We start from the raw sequence: 20715 nt of genomic DNA on the forward strand, positions 1-20715 counted from the left end.
ATGAAATTGGAGTGCAGCTGTAGTTGTCGTCTCTTCCTGCAGGTGTCGCTCTCTACATGAGCAGCTCTGAGCAGATACAAACACACGAGTCTCAGCTCCAGTAAACACAAGAGTGAGTCCAGAATCCTGTCTTCATTCACACTGGATCTGAGTCAAACGCTACAAATACCATCACACACTCAATGAGAGGAAGATATTAAACAGCCTGCTGTTACACTCACATGTAGACCAGATTCTGGTTTACACTCAATAAAACTGTCAAGAGCATTTCATCAGTAAAGATACTGTTTTATTTGATTTGCAGGAGAATCTTTTAAGTAATTTACATAATTAGCTATTTTACAACTCCTTCCCACTTGTTCCTTCTAAAACAAGATTTTTATGCCTGAAAATGTTGCTTCTTTTTCCATCTTTCTTTTAGTTTCACTCTCTTGTTTTAGATGCCACCTCATCTGCCTTCCCCCATCAGAGGAAACTTCCTCATTCCTCAGTGAAGTGGTCAGATGTTTCCTCGTGTCAGTCCAGTCTGAGTCTCACTGTGAAGACGCTTCATGAGAGCCAGAACAGAGACGGACAGAAGTCCAGACACTCGTGTCACGATCTGAAGCTGCATCACACTCTTCTGCTGGGATCGGGCTCTTCTGGAAACTGGGCTTCAGAGAAATGATGCTGGTCTTTGGACTGATGCTGCTGCTGAAAACTGCTGCATGTGAGTCTTTCACATCAAACTCTGTTATGATGCTGTTCAGTCAGGTGAACCGCTGATATAAAAGCATTTGTGTTGTAATATTACATGAGTCTGCAGTGATCTAGTGTTTTCTGATCATCTTGAAAGTTTTTATTAGTCGGAGTATTTAGAGTGTTTCTCTCTCTGTATTCACTGTGCTGGAAGATTCCAGTAATTTTGTAAACATATATTTATTTATTTTTTACATTATGGTATTATATGGAAGATTCATCAAATAATGTTTGTCCATTAAATATAATGTCAGAAAGATTGAGACATTATTAATAAAATGAGAGATGTCATAGGTTAACGGGATTGAACAGAAACTGCAGGACAAAGACAAACAATTCTGCATTATCAGAATATCACGTTAGCGTATGTAAAGTGTTTGTAGAATGTGAAAGCATGATAGATTTTAATAATATCAACATTTAGATTTACTTTTTGACTGTTGGCATACAGACTAGCTAATATTATATTTTTTAATCAAACTGAATGTTTTATTTTAACAGTTTTTTTTTACTACACATTAAATTTATCCAAGTAATATGATTTTGTTCAGTAAGTCAGAAGGAGAGACACAAATGGCACTTTCCTTACAGAAAAGATTCTGACCTGTGATCAGAAGAGTGAAATCTATGGAAGCCCGTTCCCACCACCTTAAGAACAAATATAATTCTGTAAGTCATAATAATGAGATTTTCTCATAATAATGACTTAGTTTCTCATAATAATTACTTATTTTCTCGAAATAACGAGAAACTTTCTCGTAATAATGACTTACTCCTAAAAAAAAAAAAAAACTTACTCCACGCATGCGCAATGCTTGAGCACGCTAGCGACATCTGCTGGGCAAAGCCATGCAGGAACCCCGCAAACATTGCTTGTTCTGTAATCTAAAACTGTATAATCTATCATTAAATAACGATTTCAGATCAATTATCTGCATGCAGTCTTGTTAATTTGTAGCACGTACCAGCAAGTTACTCTGCCAGATGGTTACGGCTTCAAACATTCCAGACTAATATTTCAGTTAAGAAATACAGGCATTTTATGTAGAAATGAAAGCCATTACGCATATAAACTTAATTTATGGATGTCTATTTCATTGATCTATTAGTTTTATTAGCTGTCCCTTTCATGCATCACATGCTTCATACCAGTGGCGGCTGGTGAAAAATATTTTAGGTGGGGCTGTTTGTGCGGGGGTCTGGGAGCTCCTCCCCCAGAAAATTTTTAATTTCATAGATGTGATTTCCTGCATTCTGGTGCATTTTAGGCCACCCATGTCCCTTGCTTATACCAATAAAATAACTCAAACCAGTCAATACCAATGGTCTAAAAAGACAATATTATTTGAACTGCCATGTAGAAATCAACAGTTTCTGGGAAAGAAAGGTGATTTAAGCAATTTTGAGCGTGGCATGGTTGTTGGTGCCAGACGGGCCGGTCTGAGTATTTCACAATCTGCTCAGTTACTGGGATTTTCACACACAACCATTTCTAGGTTTTACAAAGAATGGTTTGAAAAGGGAAAAACATCCAGTATGCGGCAGTCCTGTGGGCGAAAATGCCTTGTTGATGCTAGAGGTCAGAGGAGAATGGGCTGACTGATTCAAGCTGATAGAAGAGCAACTTTGACTGAAATAACCACTCGTTACAACCGAGGTATGCAGCAAAGCATTTGTGAAGCCACAACACGCACAGCCTTGAGGCGGATGGGCTACAACAGCAGAAGACCCCACCGGGTACCACTCATCTCCACTACAAATAGGAAAAAGAGGCTACAATTTGCACGAACTCACCAAAATTGGACGGTTGAAGACTGGAAAAATGTTGCCTGGTCTGATGAGTCTCGATTTCTGTTGAGACATTCAGATGGTAGAGTCAGAATTTGGCGTAAACAGAATGAGAACATGGATCCATCATGCCTTGTTACCACTGTGCAGGCTGGTGGTGGTGGTGTAATGGTGTGGGGCATGTTTTCTTGGCACACTTTAGGCCCCTTAGTGCCAATTGGGCATCGTTTAAATGCCACGGCCTACCTGAGCATTGTTTCTGACCATGTCCATCCCTTTATGACCACCATGTACCCATCCTCTGATGGCTACTTCCAGCAGGATAATGCACCGTCACAAAGCTCGAATCATTTCAAATTGGTTTCTTGAACATGAGTCACCAGATCTCAACCCAATAGAGCATCTTTGGGATGTGGTGGAACGGGAGCTTCGTGCCCTGGATGTGCATCCCACAAATCTCCATCAACTGCAGGATGCTATCCTATCAATATGGGCCAACATGTCTAAAGAATGCTTTCAGCACCTTGTTGAATCAATACCACATAGAATTAAGGCAGTTCTGAAGGCGAAAGGGGGTCAAACACAGTATTAGTATGGTGTTCCTAATAATCCTTTAGGTGAGTGTACAACAATCTAGTTCTTTAATCAATCCCCAGCTGTAGACTACATATCTTTAAAGTTCACTGTAGACAAATTGGATAATGGATAACAGTCTGTGTTGATACTAGAGAAAGAGAGAAGGCTCTCAAAGAAAGGGTGGGACAACATTCTTGAAGAACACCAAGTATGAGAAGAAAAATTATTTTAACATTTTAACTAGTATGAAACACAGTAATCCAGCTCAGAACTTCGAAACAAAAAAAGCAAAGCAAACATACAGTTACATTCCTATTGAGATCACTATTTTAATGGCAAATGTGTGTGAAACGTGGTGTGTGACTGTGAGTGAGAGAGAGAGACTAAGTGAGTAAGAGAATGACAGCATAAAAATTAATACGCTATATATTCACTCAAAATTGTGGCAACAGATTACAAGCAATATTATTAAATACATTTAACAAATTAGAATTGAGTAATAATTAATCTAATTAATTCCTTAAAAGTTAACCATTTAAAAAAAAAAGTTAACCAAAAAAAAAAAAAAAAGTTAACCATTTAAAATGAGTAAAATTTACAAAAAATGTTTTTAAACAAAAATATCTGAATTAAGAATTCTTTCTTTTTTTTATTTACATTAATGCTACTCGACGTCGCCGGCGCTGCCATACTGCACTCGCACTCCTCTGAGGTAAATGTCCCGCGCAGCAGGTGCACTGCTCTAATCTTGGTACTACGGGCGATATTTTCAGAGCCCCCAAACCATAAAATTCGACGACGAGGATTGGCAAAATATAAACTTTTTTGCGTAGCAACAGGGGAACCATTGGCTTAAATTCCAGCACTGTAGGGCTGAGCGAACTGGAGCCCAGGGAAGACAGCCTATTGGCTACTACTACACCAACATGAAGTGAATGCAAATATCATTCTGGAGAGTTCTAAACACATTCTAAAGTAAAACCATTAATAGCATGTCATTAACACAGATCATTTTTCAAAATGAGAGATTATTAAAAACTTCTTATTATTAAATAAAAAAATAAATAAAAATAAAAAACTGGCAGGGAGGTCGGCGCCCCAGCGCCCTCTATGGGCGAGCCGCTGCTGCTTCATACAGTAAGCCATCTCATTTCAAAAGCACAAAGCATCATTGTTCGTTACCACGGCAACCGCTTGGTCTTCAGCATCCCACACCGCTTCTTGCAGGACAAATGCTTAGCGAGAAATATGCTTAACGTGGCTTGAAGTACAAAGACAGATTGAACCAAATTCAGTAAATAACTTAATGATCATGCATACTGTATATACAGGCATTCAGGTGGACCCAAAATATGAATGCAACACAAAACAGCAACTCTTATGCAGTATTTTCTATAACGGTTTTCTATAGGAAAATGCTTAACATGCAACTTTGGGTGTTGTTCAAATTCTGGGTTCTTATGCTTGCCTGTATGCATGATCAATAATACTGTATCCTGAATTAGTCATTGTACTTTAAGCCACGTTAAGCATTTTTCACGTTCGCATGTCCTGCAAGAAGCGGTGTGAGATGCTGAATACCAAGCGGTTGCCATGGTAACGAACAATGAAACTTTGTGCTAGCGAGAGGAGATTGGGCTGCTGTATAAACATTGTGGGCTTATGCATGTGATGCATGAAAGTGACTGCTAATAAAAACTAACAAATCATTGATATCATCAAATCATCAAAAAAAAAAAAGCAAAACGGTCATCTGCTCAAAAAAATCAACAATCACTTCACAGACAGCAGAGACACACGGAGCCTGTGGCAAGCCATTCAGACCATCACTGACTACAAGCCCCCGCCACAGGCCTGTGATGAGGACACATCACTCCCCGATGCACTCAACCACTTTTATTCATGGTTTGAAAAGCAGAATGACACACCTGCACAAAAACTGCCCACACCCCCCAATGACCGGGCGTTCTGTCTGTCTCCAGCCGACGTAAGGAAGACCCTATCTAGGAATAACCCACGCAAGGCTGCGGGTCCTGACAACATACCTGGCCGTGTTCTGAGAGACTGTGCTGCACAGCTGACAGATGTCCAAACAGATATCTTCAACACCTCGCTGAGCCAGGCAGTCGTCCCCACATGTCTCAAATCTACAACAATCATACCGGTACCAAAGAAATCACCTGTGTCCTTACTGTGTCCTGTGTCTAAATGACTACCGTCCCATAGCACTGACTCCAATCATGATGAAGTGCTTTGAGAGGCTAGTCATGCACAACATCAAAACCAGCCTCCCCAACACACTCAACCCGCTCCAGTTTGCATACCGTCCAAACTGCTCTACGGACGATGCAATTTCCTCCACCCTCCACCTGGCTCTTACCCACCTAGAAAATAAAGACTCCTATGTTAGAATTCTGTTCATTGACTTCAGCTCGGCTTTCAACACAATAATCCCACAACAGCTCATAAATAAACTAAACCTGCTGGGCCTTAACAATTCCCTGTGTAACTGGATCCTGGACTTTCTAACCGGAAGACCTCAGTCAGTCCGTGTCGGCCACAACACCTCGAGCACTACCACACTGAGCACAGGTGCCCCACAAGGCTGTGTGCTCAGGCTGCTGCTCTTCACACTGCTGACCCACGACTGCACTGCCAAGTTCAGCTCCAACCACATCATCAAGTTTGCTGATGACACAACAGTGGTAGGTCTCATCAGCAACAACGATGAAAAGCACTACAGAGAGGAAGTGGCACAGCTGGCTGAATGGTGTGGCACCAACAATCTGTCCCTCAATGTGGAGAAGACAAAGGAGGTTATGATGGACTTCAGAAGAAACTTTCGTTGACCACCCCCCACTGACCATCGACAGGTCAACTGTGGAGAGAGTCAGCAGCACTAAATTCCTGGGGGTGCACATCACAGAGGATCTCATCTGGACCACCAACACCATGTCACTCTCCAAAAAGGCCCAACAGCGCCTACACTTTCTCCGCCGGCTGAAAAGAGCAAGTCTCCCTCCACCCATCTTCACCACATTCTACAGAGGCACCATTGAGAGTGTGCTGACCAGCTGCATCACTGTCTGGTACGGGAACTGCAGTGCTGCTGACCGCAAGACCCTCCAGCGGACAGTGAACACAGCTGCAAAGATCATCGGTGCCCCTCTCCCATCCATACTGGACATTTTCCTTACATGATGCTCCAGCAAAACCAACAGCATCGTGAAGGACTCCACCCATCCCTCCCACAGTCTCTTCCAGCTCCTACCATCAGGAAGACGTTACCGGAGCATCAGAGCCCGCTCCGCCAGACTGCTCAACAGCTTTTTCCCCCAGGCTGTGAGAGCCCTGAACTCAAATCACCCCTCCCCCCTCTGAAACCCCATGCAAACCCCTACCTCCTGAAACATGGATGTGTGAGAGAGGAGGGGCGCTGAACACCCAGGGCTGGCGGCGTGTGATGAGGCGCACCTGATGTGAATAGAGCCTCATCACCGCCGCTGTTTAAACGCCGAGCGCGCCTCTGCTCGGGAGACCGGTCTCTACCCCGTGCATGCACGCTGGTGTCTTCGTGGGTCCAGGAAGGGAGCGTCGAGGAGGACTGCCGCACCCGTTAGGCGGCTGACGGGCCAGGATGCTGGGCCGTCGAGTCCCCCAGAGACGCCGGGACCATAGCAGATGGAAGGAGCCGCGCAAGAGACGCCGCCGCCACTAGCTCGCCCGGCCCCAGGAGGGGAGCGCGTGCGGCCACCGGACTCCGCCCCTTCTCTGGACCCTTCCCTGATGAACACTACCCTCCTTCACTAGCCCCGCGGCACAGCGAGGACACCAGGTTCCCCATTCCTTTGGACACTTTATTTTCCCTGGACACTTTATTTTTCCCCTTTATTTGTTTAATAAAAACCTCTCCGAGGCTTGACGCCACACCCACTGTGTCTGTCGTTTGCTCCTCCCGCCACAGTGCCCTAGACACTTTACACACACTGCTGCATGTACACAATCCCACAAAAGACTCAGCAATATATGCATGTTTACATGCTCATGCACTACAAATCATCCTGCACTGTTGCCCAACCAGCTGCTTGACTCAAAATGTCTCTCTTTGCACATGTACAGTATTTGTGAAGCATTCATATAGTTTGTATTTTTTATCTTCAATTTTTTTAGTTTGTATAGGGTAAATACTTATATATAGTATACTTATAGTTAAATCTGTCAGTAGGTTAGTTGTGTATAGGTTTATAGTGTATTTTACTTCATCAAATCAAATCAAATCACTTTTATTGTCACATCACCACAGCACATGTGCCTTCGTGAGTGAAATTCTTGAGAGCGTGCTCCAGACAGTGCAGAAACAATTTACATATAGACATTACCATACATACGTACAGACTTATACAGATGACAATGTGTAATATACACATACATATACTCAGTACACACAGTGTACTATTAGACAGACATACAGTTACCGATACACATTATACACAGTATGTAGTACACATTCTACGTTATATACACAGTACAGTAATATGCGAAGATGCAGCAGATTATATATAAACCGGATGTGCAAATGTCATGGATGTGCATTGGATGGTATCCAGTGCTGGCAAAAAGATTGTTGTATTTGTGCAGTAGTGTACTGGTAGTCCAGTTTGAACTGTATGGAATTAAAGTGCAGTGCATGGTATATTGTAAAGTGGGAGTGTGCTGTAGGGTGTATTAGTTTTGACTGTTCATTAGCCTGATAGCCTGAGGAAAAAAGCTATCCCTCAGTCGGCTGGTGCGGGATCGGATGCTGCGGAGACGTCTTCCTGAGGGCAGCAGAGAGAGCAGTCTGTGGGACGGGTGGCTGGAGTCATTGATGATCCTCCGGGCTTTCTTTATACACCGCCTGGTGTAGATGTCCTGGAGGGAGGGAAGCTCACCTCCAACAATGTGACGGGCAGTTCACACGACCCTTTGCAGAGCTTTGCGGTTGCCAGCAGTGCTGTTTCCAAACCAGGCGGTGATGCAGCCTGTCAGGATGCTCTCCACAGTGCAGGTGTAGAATGATCTGAGGATGCTGGGGCTCATTCCAAACTTCCTCAGCTGTCTCAGGAAGAAGAGGCGTTGGTGTGTCTTCTTCAGCACTGCATCTGTGTGAGCGGACCATGTGAGATCCTCAGTGATGTGAACACCGAGGAATTTGAATCTGTTTACTCGCTCCACAGGTGTCATGTCGATGGTGATGGGTGTGTGTTCTCTGCTCTGTCTCCTGAAATCCACCACCAGCTCCTTGGTCTTGTCGATGTTGAGTGAGAGGTGGTTCTCTTGACACCATTTAGTCAGGGTTCTCACCTCCTCTCTGTAGGCCGTCTCATCGTTGTCAGTGATCAGGCCTATCACCGTTGTGTCGTCAGCAAATTTGACGATGACGTTGGAGCTGTGTGTTGCTGTACAGTCATGTGTGTACAGGGAGTACAGGAGTGGGCTGAGGACGCAGCCCTGAGGAGCACCAGTGTTGAGGGTCAGCGGGGATGAAGTGTTGTTGCCCAGTCTGACCACCTGACATCTGCCTGTCAGGAAGTCCAGGATCCAGCTGCACAGAGATCCGTTTAGTCCCAGAGTCTGGAGCTTCTCAACCAGTGTGGCAGGCACTATGGTATTAAATGCTGAGCTGTAGTCCACAAACAGCATTCTCACATAGGTGTTCTTATTTTCCAGGTGGGAGAGAGCAGTGTGCAGGGTGAAGGCAATAGCATCGTCTGTGGAACGGTTTCTGCGATATGCAAATTGTAGGGGATCCAGTGAGTCAGGCAGCCCAGAGCAGATGTAGTCTCTGATGAGTTTCTCAAAGCACTTGCTGAAGATGGGTGTCAGAGCAATGGGCCTCCAGTCATTCAAGCATGTGATTTTATTTTTCTTTGGTATGGGCACAATGGTGGATTTTTTGAAGCATGCGGGAACCACAGACAGAGAGAGGGAAAGGTTAAAAATGTCTGTGAAAACCCCGGCCAGTTGGAATGCGCATGCTCGGAGCACACGGCCTGGGATGCCATCGGGACCCACAGCCTTGCGGATGTTCACCCGTCGGAAGGATCGGGTTACATCTGCGACAGAAAAGGAAAGTGCGCTCGCCTCTTCTGCTACAGCCGCGGGAGCGCGCTCTGTGTGGGCGGTGTTGTGAGCCTCGAAACAAGCATAAAAGTGATTAAGTTCATCCGGTACAGAGGCGGCAATGTTCACAGTAGCTGGTTTATTCCCTCTGAAATCTGTGATGTTATTGATACCCTGCCACATGCTTCTTGCGTTGTTGGTTTTGAATTGTTCTTCAACTTTGTTTTTATATTGTCGTTTGGCAGCTTTGATTGATTTCCTGAGATCGTAACTGGCTTGTTTGTGATCGTCAGAGTTTCCGGATTTAAAGGCAGATGTCCGCGCTGACAAGGCTGCTCGAACATCGCTGTTAATCCACGGTTTTTGGTTGGGGTAGATGCGGATTGTTTTTTTCGGTACTACATCCTCTACACACTTCCTGATGAAACACGTTACAGTATCTGAGTACGCCTCTATGTCGTCATCAGACGCTGCCCGGAACATGTCCCAGCGTCTGATTGGTCCGACCAGCATTGAATTGTTCTGAGGGCGGGTGCTTCTCGTTTCAGTTTCTGCCTATAAGCAGGCAGGAGCAGAACGGAAGTGTGATCCGATTTGCCGAAAGGTGGGCGGGGGAGCGATTTGTAGGCGTCCCGGAATGGAGAGTAGCAGTGGTCAAGTACACGATCACCACGCGTGTTGATGGTGATGTGTTGAAAGTATTTTGGAGCTATTGTTCTGAAGTTGGCTTTGTTGAAGTCCCCCGTAACAATAAACGCCGCGTCTGGGTACACGGTTTCCTGTTCGCTTATATTCCCATGCAGTTCCTTGAGTGCCTGGTCTGTGTTGGCTTGAGGGGGAATGTAAACAGCTGTGATTATGATCGCTATAAATTCCCTCGGTAGCCAGAATGGTCGACACAGAAGCATATGAAATTCCAGATCAGGGGAGCAGGAGGATTTAATAGAGTGTAGGTTCCTTTCATCACACCACGAGTTGTTGATAAAGAAACAGACGCCCCCACCTCTGCTTTTCCCCGTAAGCTCGATGGCTGAGTCTGGAACCATTGCAGACATCCAGGTTTCTGTGAGGCAAATAATGCAGCAGTCCCTTGTTTCCCGTTGGTATGAGATGCGTGCCCGCAGTTCACAGAGTTTGTTGTCCAGTGACTGAACGTTAGCCAGCAAAATAGTTGGGAGAGGAGGTCGGAGGGGACGGCGTCTGAGTCTGACAAAGACGCCGGCTCTCTTCCCCCTTTTCCGGCGGCGTTTCCTCGGTCGCGATCGTGCAGCCCAGACAAAGGGCTCTGATGCGGTGTCTGTAAACAAGGCGCCGGCGTTCAGGAACTCAAAGTCCGGTTTGCGTTGCGCGACGAAGGAACCGATGTTTAAAAGCGTGTGTCTATCGTAGACAGTTATACTGACAACATCTAACACGTGAAACAACAAAATAACAAATAAAACATAAGAAACATAAGAAAAACTGCAGAGTTTTCTTGGAGCTCGCAACACGGCTGCCATGCTCGGCGCCATCTTGGTCAGTATCATCTTCATTGTTGTATGTCTGTATTTATGTAGCACCGTGGTCCTGCGAGGCACGACATTTCGTTCCACTGTATGTCCCCACATGTAGCGGAATGACAATAAAGCTCAACTTGAACTTGAAATGAACATCTATTCGTTAAGTTTATATGTGTAATGGCTTTCATTTCTTCATAAAATGCATGTGATTTTTGTTGGAATATATTCCTCTATATCTGAAGCCATGAACTTCATTGTCTGGCAGAGTAACAAAAGACTACATGCAGATAATTGATCTGAAATCGTTATTTAATGATAGATTATACAGTTTTAGATTACAGAACAAGCAATGTTTGCGGTTTTCCTGCATGGCTTTGACCAGCAGATGTCGCTAGCGTGCTCATGCATTGCGCATGCGCGCAGTAAGTCTTTTTATATATATATATATATATATATATATATATATATATATATATATATATATATATATATATATATATATATATATATATATATATATATATATATATATATATATATATACTGTATATATATATATATATATATTTTTTTAGGAGTAAGTCATTATTATGAGAACGTTTCTCATTATTATGACTTACATAATTATATATATTTCTTAAGGTGGAGGGAACGGGCTTCCATAGTAATCAGATCAAGAGTCTGTTAGATGTTTCTTCTGTTGAACTTTAATTCTGTAAATGTTTGTGTCATTTGTGTCCGAATTTGTTTTAGGATTCGAGAGATACCCTATTTATCTCTCTCTCTCTCTCTCTCTCTCTCTCTCTCTCTCTCTCTCTCTCTCTCTGTGTGTGTGTGTTCTGTTCTTCAGGTCTGGATCGGTCCTGCAGGTTTAATCAGTCTGATATCTGTTATGCAGCTCTGGGTCACAAACTCACTTTGCTGAACCCTAGTAATAATGACGTCAAGATACAAAAGATAATAAACTACGACACAGCATCTGATCCAGTTTGTAGAGTAAAGAATGGCAAAAAGAAAGAGACTGAATGTGGTCTTTATAGTAACAGATCTGAAGTTACAGTCATTAATGGGACTCTGATAATAAACCCCGTGATCAGAGCAGATTCAGGGAGTTACACAGTAACACTCAGTAATCCTTCAGACGGCTCAGACACATCTACAGATCTTCAAGTGAATGTTGAAGGTACAGAAACTCTCTCTTCAGACTCATTACAATCTCATGTTCTCCAAAGATCTCACTCTCTCAAATGAATCAGCTGAACATCTGTGAAGGGTTTTATTCCTGCAGCATATTATTAAATATCTAGAATTTAGTCTAATTCATCTGCACTTTCCATGTACAGTGCTTTCTACTAATATTGGCACCCTTGGTAAATGAGCAAAGGTGGCTGTGAAAATAAATCTGCATTGTTTATACTTTTGGTCTTTCATTAAAAAAATAAAAATAAAAAAATAAATAAAAATCACAAAATGTTAACCTATCATTGAAGTAAAGCAATTGAAAGTGGGGGAAAATCTCACTGTGAAATAAATGCTTTTTCTAGTTCATGTTGGCCACAATTATTGGCACCCAATTATTGCAACGTCCTTTTCCCAGGGTAACAGCTCTGAGTTTTCTCCTATAATGCCTAAAGAGTTTGGAGAACACCTGATAAGAGATCAGAGACCATTCAATCATCCAGAATCTCTCCAGATCCTTCAGATTCACAGCTCCATGTTAGTACTTCTTCTCTTCAGTTCACCTCTCTCATTTTCTACAGGGTTCAGGTCAGAGGACTGGGACAGCCATGCACTGTAAAAAAAAAAAGAAAGTTGAACCAATTTAAAATTAAGGCAACCAGCTTCAGCAGATTTTTGAGATTTCTCAACTTGTTGTTTTAAATTTACACAACAAAAAGTTGAGAATCTCCTACAAAAATAAGTTGAGAGAACTCAAAAATCTTCTGAAGCTGGTTGCCTTAAAATTTTAAGTCTTTTTTTCTTTTACAGTGTGGCAGATGCTTAATTTTATGCTCAGTGACACATTTTTGTGTTGATTTTGATGTTTGTTTTGGATTATTGTCCTGATAGAAGATCCAACCAAAGCCCATTATAAGATTTCAAGCAGAGGCAGACAGGTTTAGATTTTTTATCTGTTGGTATTTGATAGAATCCATGATGCATCTGAACAAGATGTTCAGGACCTCCGGCAGAAAAATAGGCCCTCAACATTATATTTAAGTATATTTAAAGTATAGAAAGTATATTTAACCGGTCTGCATGGGGTACTTTTTATCCCTGTTTGCACCAAACCTGATGGTGGAAATGGGGATTTTCAATGCTTTAGCTATTTTCTTACAGCCACTTTCTATTTTGTGAAGCTCAACAATCTTGTTCTGCACATCAGAAATATATTCTTATGTTTTACTCCTTGTGATGGATGATTAAGGGAATTTGGTCTTTGTGTTCCTCCTATTTATAATCCTGTGGAACAGGAAGTCATGGCTGGACAATTTCATGCTCCTATTCAACCTGGTGTGCTAAAAAATTTAAATATGAATGGGAATATACTTCCGAGATATTTTACTTATAAGAATTTCTAGGGGTGCCAATAATTGTGGCCAACATGCATTGGGGAAAGACATTTATTTCATCATGAGATTTTCTCCCCACTTTCAATCGTTTTACTTCAATGATAGGTAATTTTTTTTGTGTGTATTATTTGAATGAAAGATCAAAAAGATCAACAACGCAGATGAATTTTTTTTTACAGCCGCCTTTGCTCATATTTACCAAGGGTGTCAATATTAGTAGAGGGCACTGTACTAAAACAATTTTCAGATTAAAATACCAGCATGTTGCTTACTGTAAAGTACAGTACTGTCTGTTGTTTTAAAAATGTGAAAGCATTCCAAACAGTAATTTGATGCATTGTTGTCACATGACTAGTCTACTGTACGCAGCATGTTTAATTCAGTCCAGCTTTCACCTCAGCAATGCATTTTATTTAGAAATGTCTTGACATTGACTCAGTTGAGAAAGAGTTGTGTGACTGTCACGTGTCCCTCCCTCCAGCTCCTATTGGCTCAGTGGAAGTGATAATCAGCTGCTCCTTCAGTGGGGCGATGAGGGTGTCCTGCTCCTCTGAGGGGGATCAGCTCCTCTACAGCTGGACTCTGAATGGAGATCCACAGATGGATGGAAACTCCAGCATTGATCTGAATGAGGGAACTAATGGAAACATCAGCTGCGGTGTGAAGAACCACGTCAGTCACGGACAGAAGACCGTTAGTGTCGGACCTTGTCCTGGTGAGCTTCTAATACATGAATGCCCACGTATTTATAAAAACCACAGGAACAGCAACAAGAGTGATGAAGATGAACAAATCTCACAAAACCTGTCAAGAACATGTCCAAGTCACATTTGACCACAAAATCCCCTTATGCCAGAGTGTAATATCTCTGATGCGTATTTTAGTGAACTGTGATGGTTTTACCTCCTGACTCTTTACATTTTAGTTGATTAGATTTTTTTAGTTAAGTGAGACCAGATTTAGACCAGATTTAGATAAACCCTTTTATTAACCGTTTATTAACTTACTTAATTTTTATATTCTTCACTTGCTAAATTATAAACAAACATTTAATAAAAAAAAAAAAAAAAAAAAATGCTGTAGAAAATGGGAACTACTGTACAACCATTACATTTACAACCAATCATTTCTTTACCTTTAAGGTCTAGAATGTAATTATTTATGTATTTATTTGCTATTTATTTACTATTTGTAATTCAATTATTTTCTACATATTAATTACAGTGGTGGCCAAAATTATTAGAGCACTAGTATTTTCACCAGCTAAATGGTCATTTAATTGTTTTCATAAAATAATAGTTTTTTATTAAATAAAAAAATATTTTTGCATTAATATATTGAGAATGTATAATTTCATCCCCCCCTCCCTTATTTGAATTTTCTTCATATGTCAGATATTTGAAGCATGTTACAGTTCAAAATGATTCAATGCCCCTAAAAACATTCACTGAAACTGCAAAATATTAATTAATTTGACTTGGATGTGTCCTAGACAGGTTTCATGAGATTCAAACAAATCGATTCTCTTAACTGGCCACTTAATTCTTCAAAATGATTAATTATCTCTGCAGCAATTTATATTAAGAGAAAAAACAGGTGATTCTGCAAAACTGTTTTATTACAGGACCAACTACTGTATCTGTGACCTCACCAGTGACAAACAATTCAGATTATGGTATGATTGTCACCCATATTAGTATTTCCTTCATCGATGCATGTGCGTATTGAGCAACAGTAAATACTGAAAATTACAAGTATAGCTGATAATAATGTCTTTGAAGGATCTACAGGCTCTTCTGTAGTTAAATTATTCATGAACTAATGTACAGCGCTATTAATTGCATGTAGTTGTTATTCTTGTTGCGGTTTCAGTTGGTATGAATGAACTTTTCGAAACAGTTTTGAAGTTTGAGTTTGATCGTGTTTCATTCTTCCATAGTTTTACAAGTCTCTCTGATTGCTTTGGGCTGTGTTGCGCTGATCCTGATTCTGCTGTTCATCACCGTATATTACATTTATAAGAAAAAACAGGTCAAGTCGACACCAGGTCAGTTCATTTCGACTCTGTATTCCATATGCTAACTAAAAAGGTTCAAATCTAGTACTTCTCAATGCAATCAGCAATTACAGGGCCAAAACATTGGTTAATATGCCTTTAAATCTTGAGAAGATTTGTGGCTTTTATGTTATATGTGCTGGATAGATGTTTTGGTCATTGCACTCTTACAGACGGTTTTAAAGACAAATGCACCAAAAGCAGAAACATTATAGGCCTACACGTGGTGAAGATGATACAATCCAATTTTGGTGGAAGTTCAACAAACTTGTGATTAACCAGTGCAAACTGGCAGAAAGGCTTTGAAACAGTACTGTTCTTCAAACCTCATGAATATATAGAAATTTTTTTTGACCATTAATGTTTTGGCCAAGTACTATAATCATGGTATTTATAGCAAACGTAAAGTCATTGGGCATTTTTTAGGGTGCTATGAAATCCATTTTATTTTTTCCCCCAAATACCATTTTTTTTTTCATCAAAAAGCATGTCTAATTAATTGAAATAATAAAACCTACAATATTAAGCAGCAATTTATTAAAAGATTTACAAAAGTTAAATTAAGGCCCTATGATACTTATTAAATTCAGTTTTTTATTTTTTACCAAATTCTGGTTTCCATTAATTTTCTGGATTCCATTTTAATAGTTTCTTTAAATATTAATAATCAAAAGCATCTCTAATTAATTGATTTTAGGGAAAAAACCCCCCACTTTTTTCAGGACTACACAACTGAACCGCTTTAGAGTGGGCAGGATTATTCACATGTCGTTATAGCAGCGCCGCCTCTACTGCCGTGACTCCTGAAAAACTTTAATTCTGCATCGCTCCATCAAGCTCTCGCTGGATCCGCTCCTCGGCAATCAACGAGAGGACAGTCTGTATTCCTCAGTCAACGAAACAGTCATTTTTTAGTTGTTAAAAGAAAGGTGCGTTCATTCAAAACAGGTCTGCTGTGTCTCGTGCCGCAAGTTGAAATGATGCAGGCAGTGATGATTTTCTCCGGCCAATCAGTGATCAGCAGAGTTTACATGTCACGTTTTAGTAACGGTACGGCTCACTTGGAACCTCGGCGGTACTAAAAAAAAGTACCAGGCACCGTACCCAGTGGAAAATCCCCCCAAAAGTGAGCTGTACTGAACCGTACCGTGCCGTACCATGCAGTGGAAAAGCGCCATTAGCCTCCCAGCTAACTCACGTGCAAACTAGCGCAATCCTGTGCCAGTGCTTCAAACAAACAAAATAACAGAATGGACCCAGGTGAGTTCCAGACAAAACGGTTGAAACTAACAAAGACAAAACAGACCAGCAGTGCAGTCAGTCACTATCACAGATGATAGCTAGGCTTCAATTAAGATCATTGGAAACCCCTGGACGTGCAATCAAACCTGCCAGACATGGAACAGAAAGTGTTACTCAAATTCTTATTAAAAACGAACAATAAACTCCCCATACATACCAAGGAAACGGTAGAATGCTGCAATACACATGGTCGCTCACCACACAGGATTACAGCTACTTGCAGGCCCATGACTAAAAACAAACAAGGTAGTAAGCCTCACCATTGAACAGGCAAAAGGCATTTTTAAAATAGGGACTGAAGCCAATACTTCAGTGACTCAAATATTAGATTGTACTTTATCTGTTGCTAATGTCAGTGTTTTCCCATCAGCTGCTGCTGGCAATGTGGATGTCATATATGCTGATATCTCTTATAAGAAAAAGAGTGAAATGAAGAAAACCGGTAAGAAAAGATCTACTTTACTCTTTAAAACAGTCTCAGTCACTGAATTAGTGATGATACTTCCTAGTCATTTCATACAAGAAGAAAAGATAATGTAGAAAGTAGTTTAACTAGAGTTCTTGGTTGAGCCTGTCTACTGAAATCACATAGTTTAAAGTTTGAACGCTGTTTTATGGTTTAAGATGATGTTTGCAAACTAAATTTGCTCGTTTATAGGTTGATTCTTTTGCTTATAGAATCAGTCAGGCAACACCCATCCCATGCTCAATGCAAACTAGATACTAATGCAAACTGTATTTTCCCTTCTACAAAAATAGAGAACTGACTCAGAGAAAGTGTCGTCATTAAACTTTTTCTACAAGTCTTTCGGTCAAGCTCAAACATTCAGTGCTAATAAACTTGTTTTATTTATTTTTATTACATTTATTGTTCAATTGTAGTATATACATTACATTTTATTATTATATTTATTGGAAGAAGAGTTTTGTTTTCCATCAGCCTGATGTGTTCAAAGAACATCAGTAAAGTTTTTAGTCTTGGGTCATAAATGAAGAAAGTTTATGACTTCACATATCCATTTATAACATCTTCTGTGAAAATGCTAACATTAGAAACGAAGGTTTAGTGGTTTAGAGCAGCGGTTTTCAATTCTAGTCCTCGCGACCCTTCGCTCTGCATATTTTACATGTCTTTCTTCACACCTGATGATTCAGATAACCAGCCAGAAGAGAGCTCGATGCATGAACTGTGTTCCGATTGACATGCTCCCTACACAGTGTTCACTGCTCTCTACTCCCTGAGCATGGAAATCTGTTGAAGTTTATTTCACTTCGTAACATTCATTCATGCCTGCAGTGTCTTCACACACAGACGAAACTTACTAGAGATCAAGTCAAGTCAAGTCTGCTTTATTGTCAATTCTTCCACATGTACAGCACATACATACAGAGAATTGAAATTGCGTTACCCTCAGACCCTTGGTGTAAACAGTTAACATTAAACATGTTCAAATACAGATAATACGGTTTAAACATATGTACATACAACTCTATAGCTATACAAGTAAGGACATTGTAGAAAAAAAAAATAAAGAAATAGATAAAGTGGCATAAGGCGCACGGCAGATAGTGCAAACCAGTTAAATAAAAACAAAACTGTGCAGATATATGTGTAGTGCAAAAAGAGCTTGTCAGTCTGAGGACATTGTAGAAAAATAAAAAAGAGAGATAAAGTGACCGAGTGCAAACCAGTTAAATAAAACAAAAACTGTGCAGATATGTGTGTAGTGCAAAAAGAGCTTGTCAGTCTGTTAAATTGACAGGAGAACAGTCTTTTTATGAGACTATCCGAGGAGGTAGTTTGCAGTCAATGCTGGATGAGGTAGTGATCAGTCCAATGCTGCACAAGTGAGAGGTGCTGGTCACAGTTTGTAAGTAGGTGGGGGTGGCTGGTCGTGGGGGGGGGGGGGGGGGGGGGGTCTCATAGTGTCAGAGTTCAGTGTTGTATGGGGTAAAAAGAGGGGAGGGGGGTCAGGGACGGGAGGGAGTTCAGCTTCCTGACAGCCTGATGTATGAAGCTGTCCTTCAGTCTGCTGGTCCTCGCCTGGAGACTCCGCAGTCTCCTCCCTGATGGCAGCAGACTGAAGAAGCTGTGTGTCGGGTGGGTGGGATCACCTGCAATGCAGAGGGCTTTGCGGGTGAGACGGGTGCTGTAGATGTCCTGGAGGGAGGGGAGAGAGACACCAATGATCTTCTCAGCTGCTCTCACTATTCGTTGAAGTGACTTGTGGCAGGATGTGTTGCAAGCGCCATACCACACAGTGATGCAGCTAGTCAGGATGCTCTCGATGGTGCCTCTGTAGAAGGTGCACATGATGGGGGTCGGGGCTCTGGCTCTTCTGAGTTTGCGGAGGAAGTAGAGACGCTGCTGTGCTTTCTTGGCCAGTGCTACAGTGTTGTTAGTCCAGGAGAGGTCCTCTGTGATGTGCACACCCAGGAACTTGGTGCTGCTCACTCTCTCCACAGTCGCACCGTTGATGGTCAGAGGGGCATGCTGAGTGTGTACTCTCCTGAAGTCAACAACAATCTCCTTCGTCTTCTCCACATTCAGAGAGAGATTGTTGTCACTGCACCACCCGGCCAGGCGGCTCACCTCGCTCCTGTAGTTTGTCTCATCTCTGTTGCTAATGAGACCCACCACAGTTGTGTCATCCGCAAACTTAATGATCAGGTTAGAGTTGTGTGACGGTGTGCAGTCGTGGGTCAGCAGAGTGAAGAGGAGGGGGCTCAGCACACATCCTTGGGGGGCCCTTGGGGGAGATGTGTGAAGTGTGACATAATATACCATAAATACAATTAAATTAATGTCTCGCACAATTTAATGCCCTTTAAATGGAACATGCCTTCGAACTGGAAAAAAACGGCTGAAGTGATAAGAGATACACACAAAATGTGCAGAGCGGTGGTATATGCGAGGACTGGAATATAGAACCACTGGTTTAGAAGATTAATCTCATTCGACTAAGCTAATAATTCTGGAGAGTAGATTGTAGTTTAATAGTGATGGGTTAATTAGTGAATGATTCCATCTGTCATGGGACAAATGAACAAAAGATGTGAGAGGTGAACTAATAATCTATGTTTTCTATCCTCTACTGTATTATAATAACTTTTTAATTTGGAAAATTATCAAAGATGGAATTTACATGGAATTTGGGTATTAAAATATAATATTTTAACTAAAATATCTTGACCAGAGTTCATGAATGAACTAGAGATCCGATCTTCCCATCACTAGTTTAACTTGCACTGAATTCAATCTTTCCTTCACTATTGTTTGCTACTTAAATAGTTTCACTCTTGAAAGCTCAATTTGTCAGTTATCAGTTTGCAGACTAGTAGTAATGAACAGCTATTCAGTGGGTGTTGAGATGCCCGCTAATGTCTCGCCATGTCATCATTTCTTCTTTCCGAGAAGAATCACCCCCAGTTGCTGATGTGGAATATGTTGAGATCCAACCACAGAAGAAGAGGAAGGAGAGAAAAGCGAAGGAGGAGGAGGTTCAGTACGGCGAAGTGACGTTCAATCTAAACCGCTCAAGCGCTCACACACGGCCTCAGGAGGAGTGTATTTATTCTCAGGTGCACGGTTGCTAGTTTCACAACAACAGCTGTGTAAAATCACACTTTCCCTGGAAAATTAATGCTTACGTTCACTTATGTTTCACTTTGGGAGTTGTACAGTTTACATAAAGCACATACATCTTTGCATATACACTGTAAATAGTTTTGTCTGACATGGTACTGTATGTTGATATGCTGTTATGCCTGTAGAGTGAGCATTAAAATGATTGTTCACCCAAAAAGGAAATTTACCCCATGATTTACTCATCCTCAAGCCATCCTAGCTGTATATGACTTTCTTCCTTCAATTGAAGTAAAAAAATGTCCTGGTTCTTCCAAGTTTTATAATGGCAGTGAATGGGTGTTGAGATTTTGAAGGCCAAAAAAGGGCTTCCATCCATCATGAAAAGTACTCCACGCGGCTCTGGGGTTAATAAGGCTTCTGAAGCGAATCAATGTGTTTGTGTAAGAAAAATATCCATATTCAAAACTTCATGAATCATAATCTCTTGAGAGA

The 20715-nt window shown here is 41.4% G+C and overlaps 1 protein-coding gene across 1 annotated transcript; it reads left to right on the forward strand.

Moving 5' to 3' along the window:
- The first annotated feature begins 492 nt into the window (after positions 1 to 492).
- On the forward strand, positions 493 to 20327 carry LOC306883698 (uncharacterized protein). The gene is made up of 6 exons (XM_079439107.1): positions 493 to 709; positions 11554 to 11886; positions 13758 to 13991; positions 15216 to 15323; positions 17005 to 17076; positions 20053 to 20327. The coding sequence occupies exons 1-6, from the start codon at positions 664 to 666 to the stop codon at positions 20229 to 20231; spliced, it is 972 nt and encodes a 323-aa protein (XP_079295233.1). The 5' UTR covers positions 493 to 663; the 3' UTR covers positions 20232 to 20327.
- The last annotated feature ends 388 nt before the right edge of the window (positions 20328 to 20715 follow it).

This window comes from Barbus barbus, assembly GCF_936440315.1.
Source record: "Barbus barbus genome assembly, chromosome: 17".
NCBI classification, from domain to species: domain Eukaryota; kingdom Metazoa; phylum Chordata; class Actinopteri; order Cypriniformes; family Cyprinidae; genus Barbus; species Barbus barbus.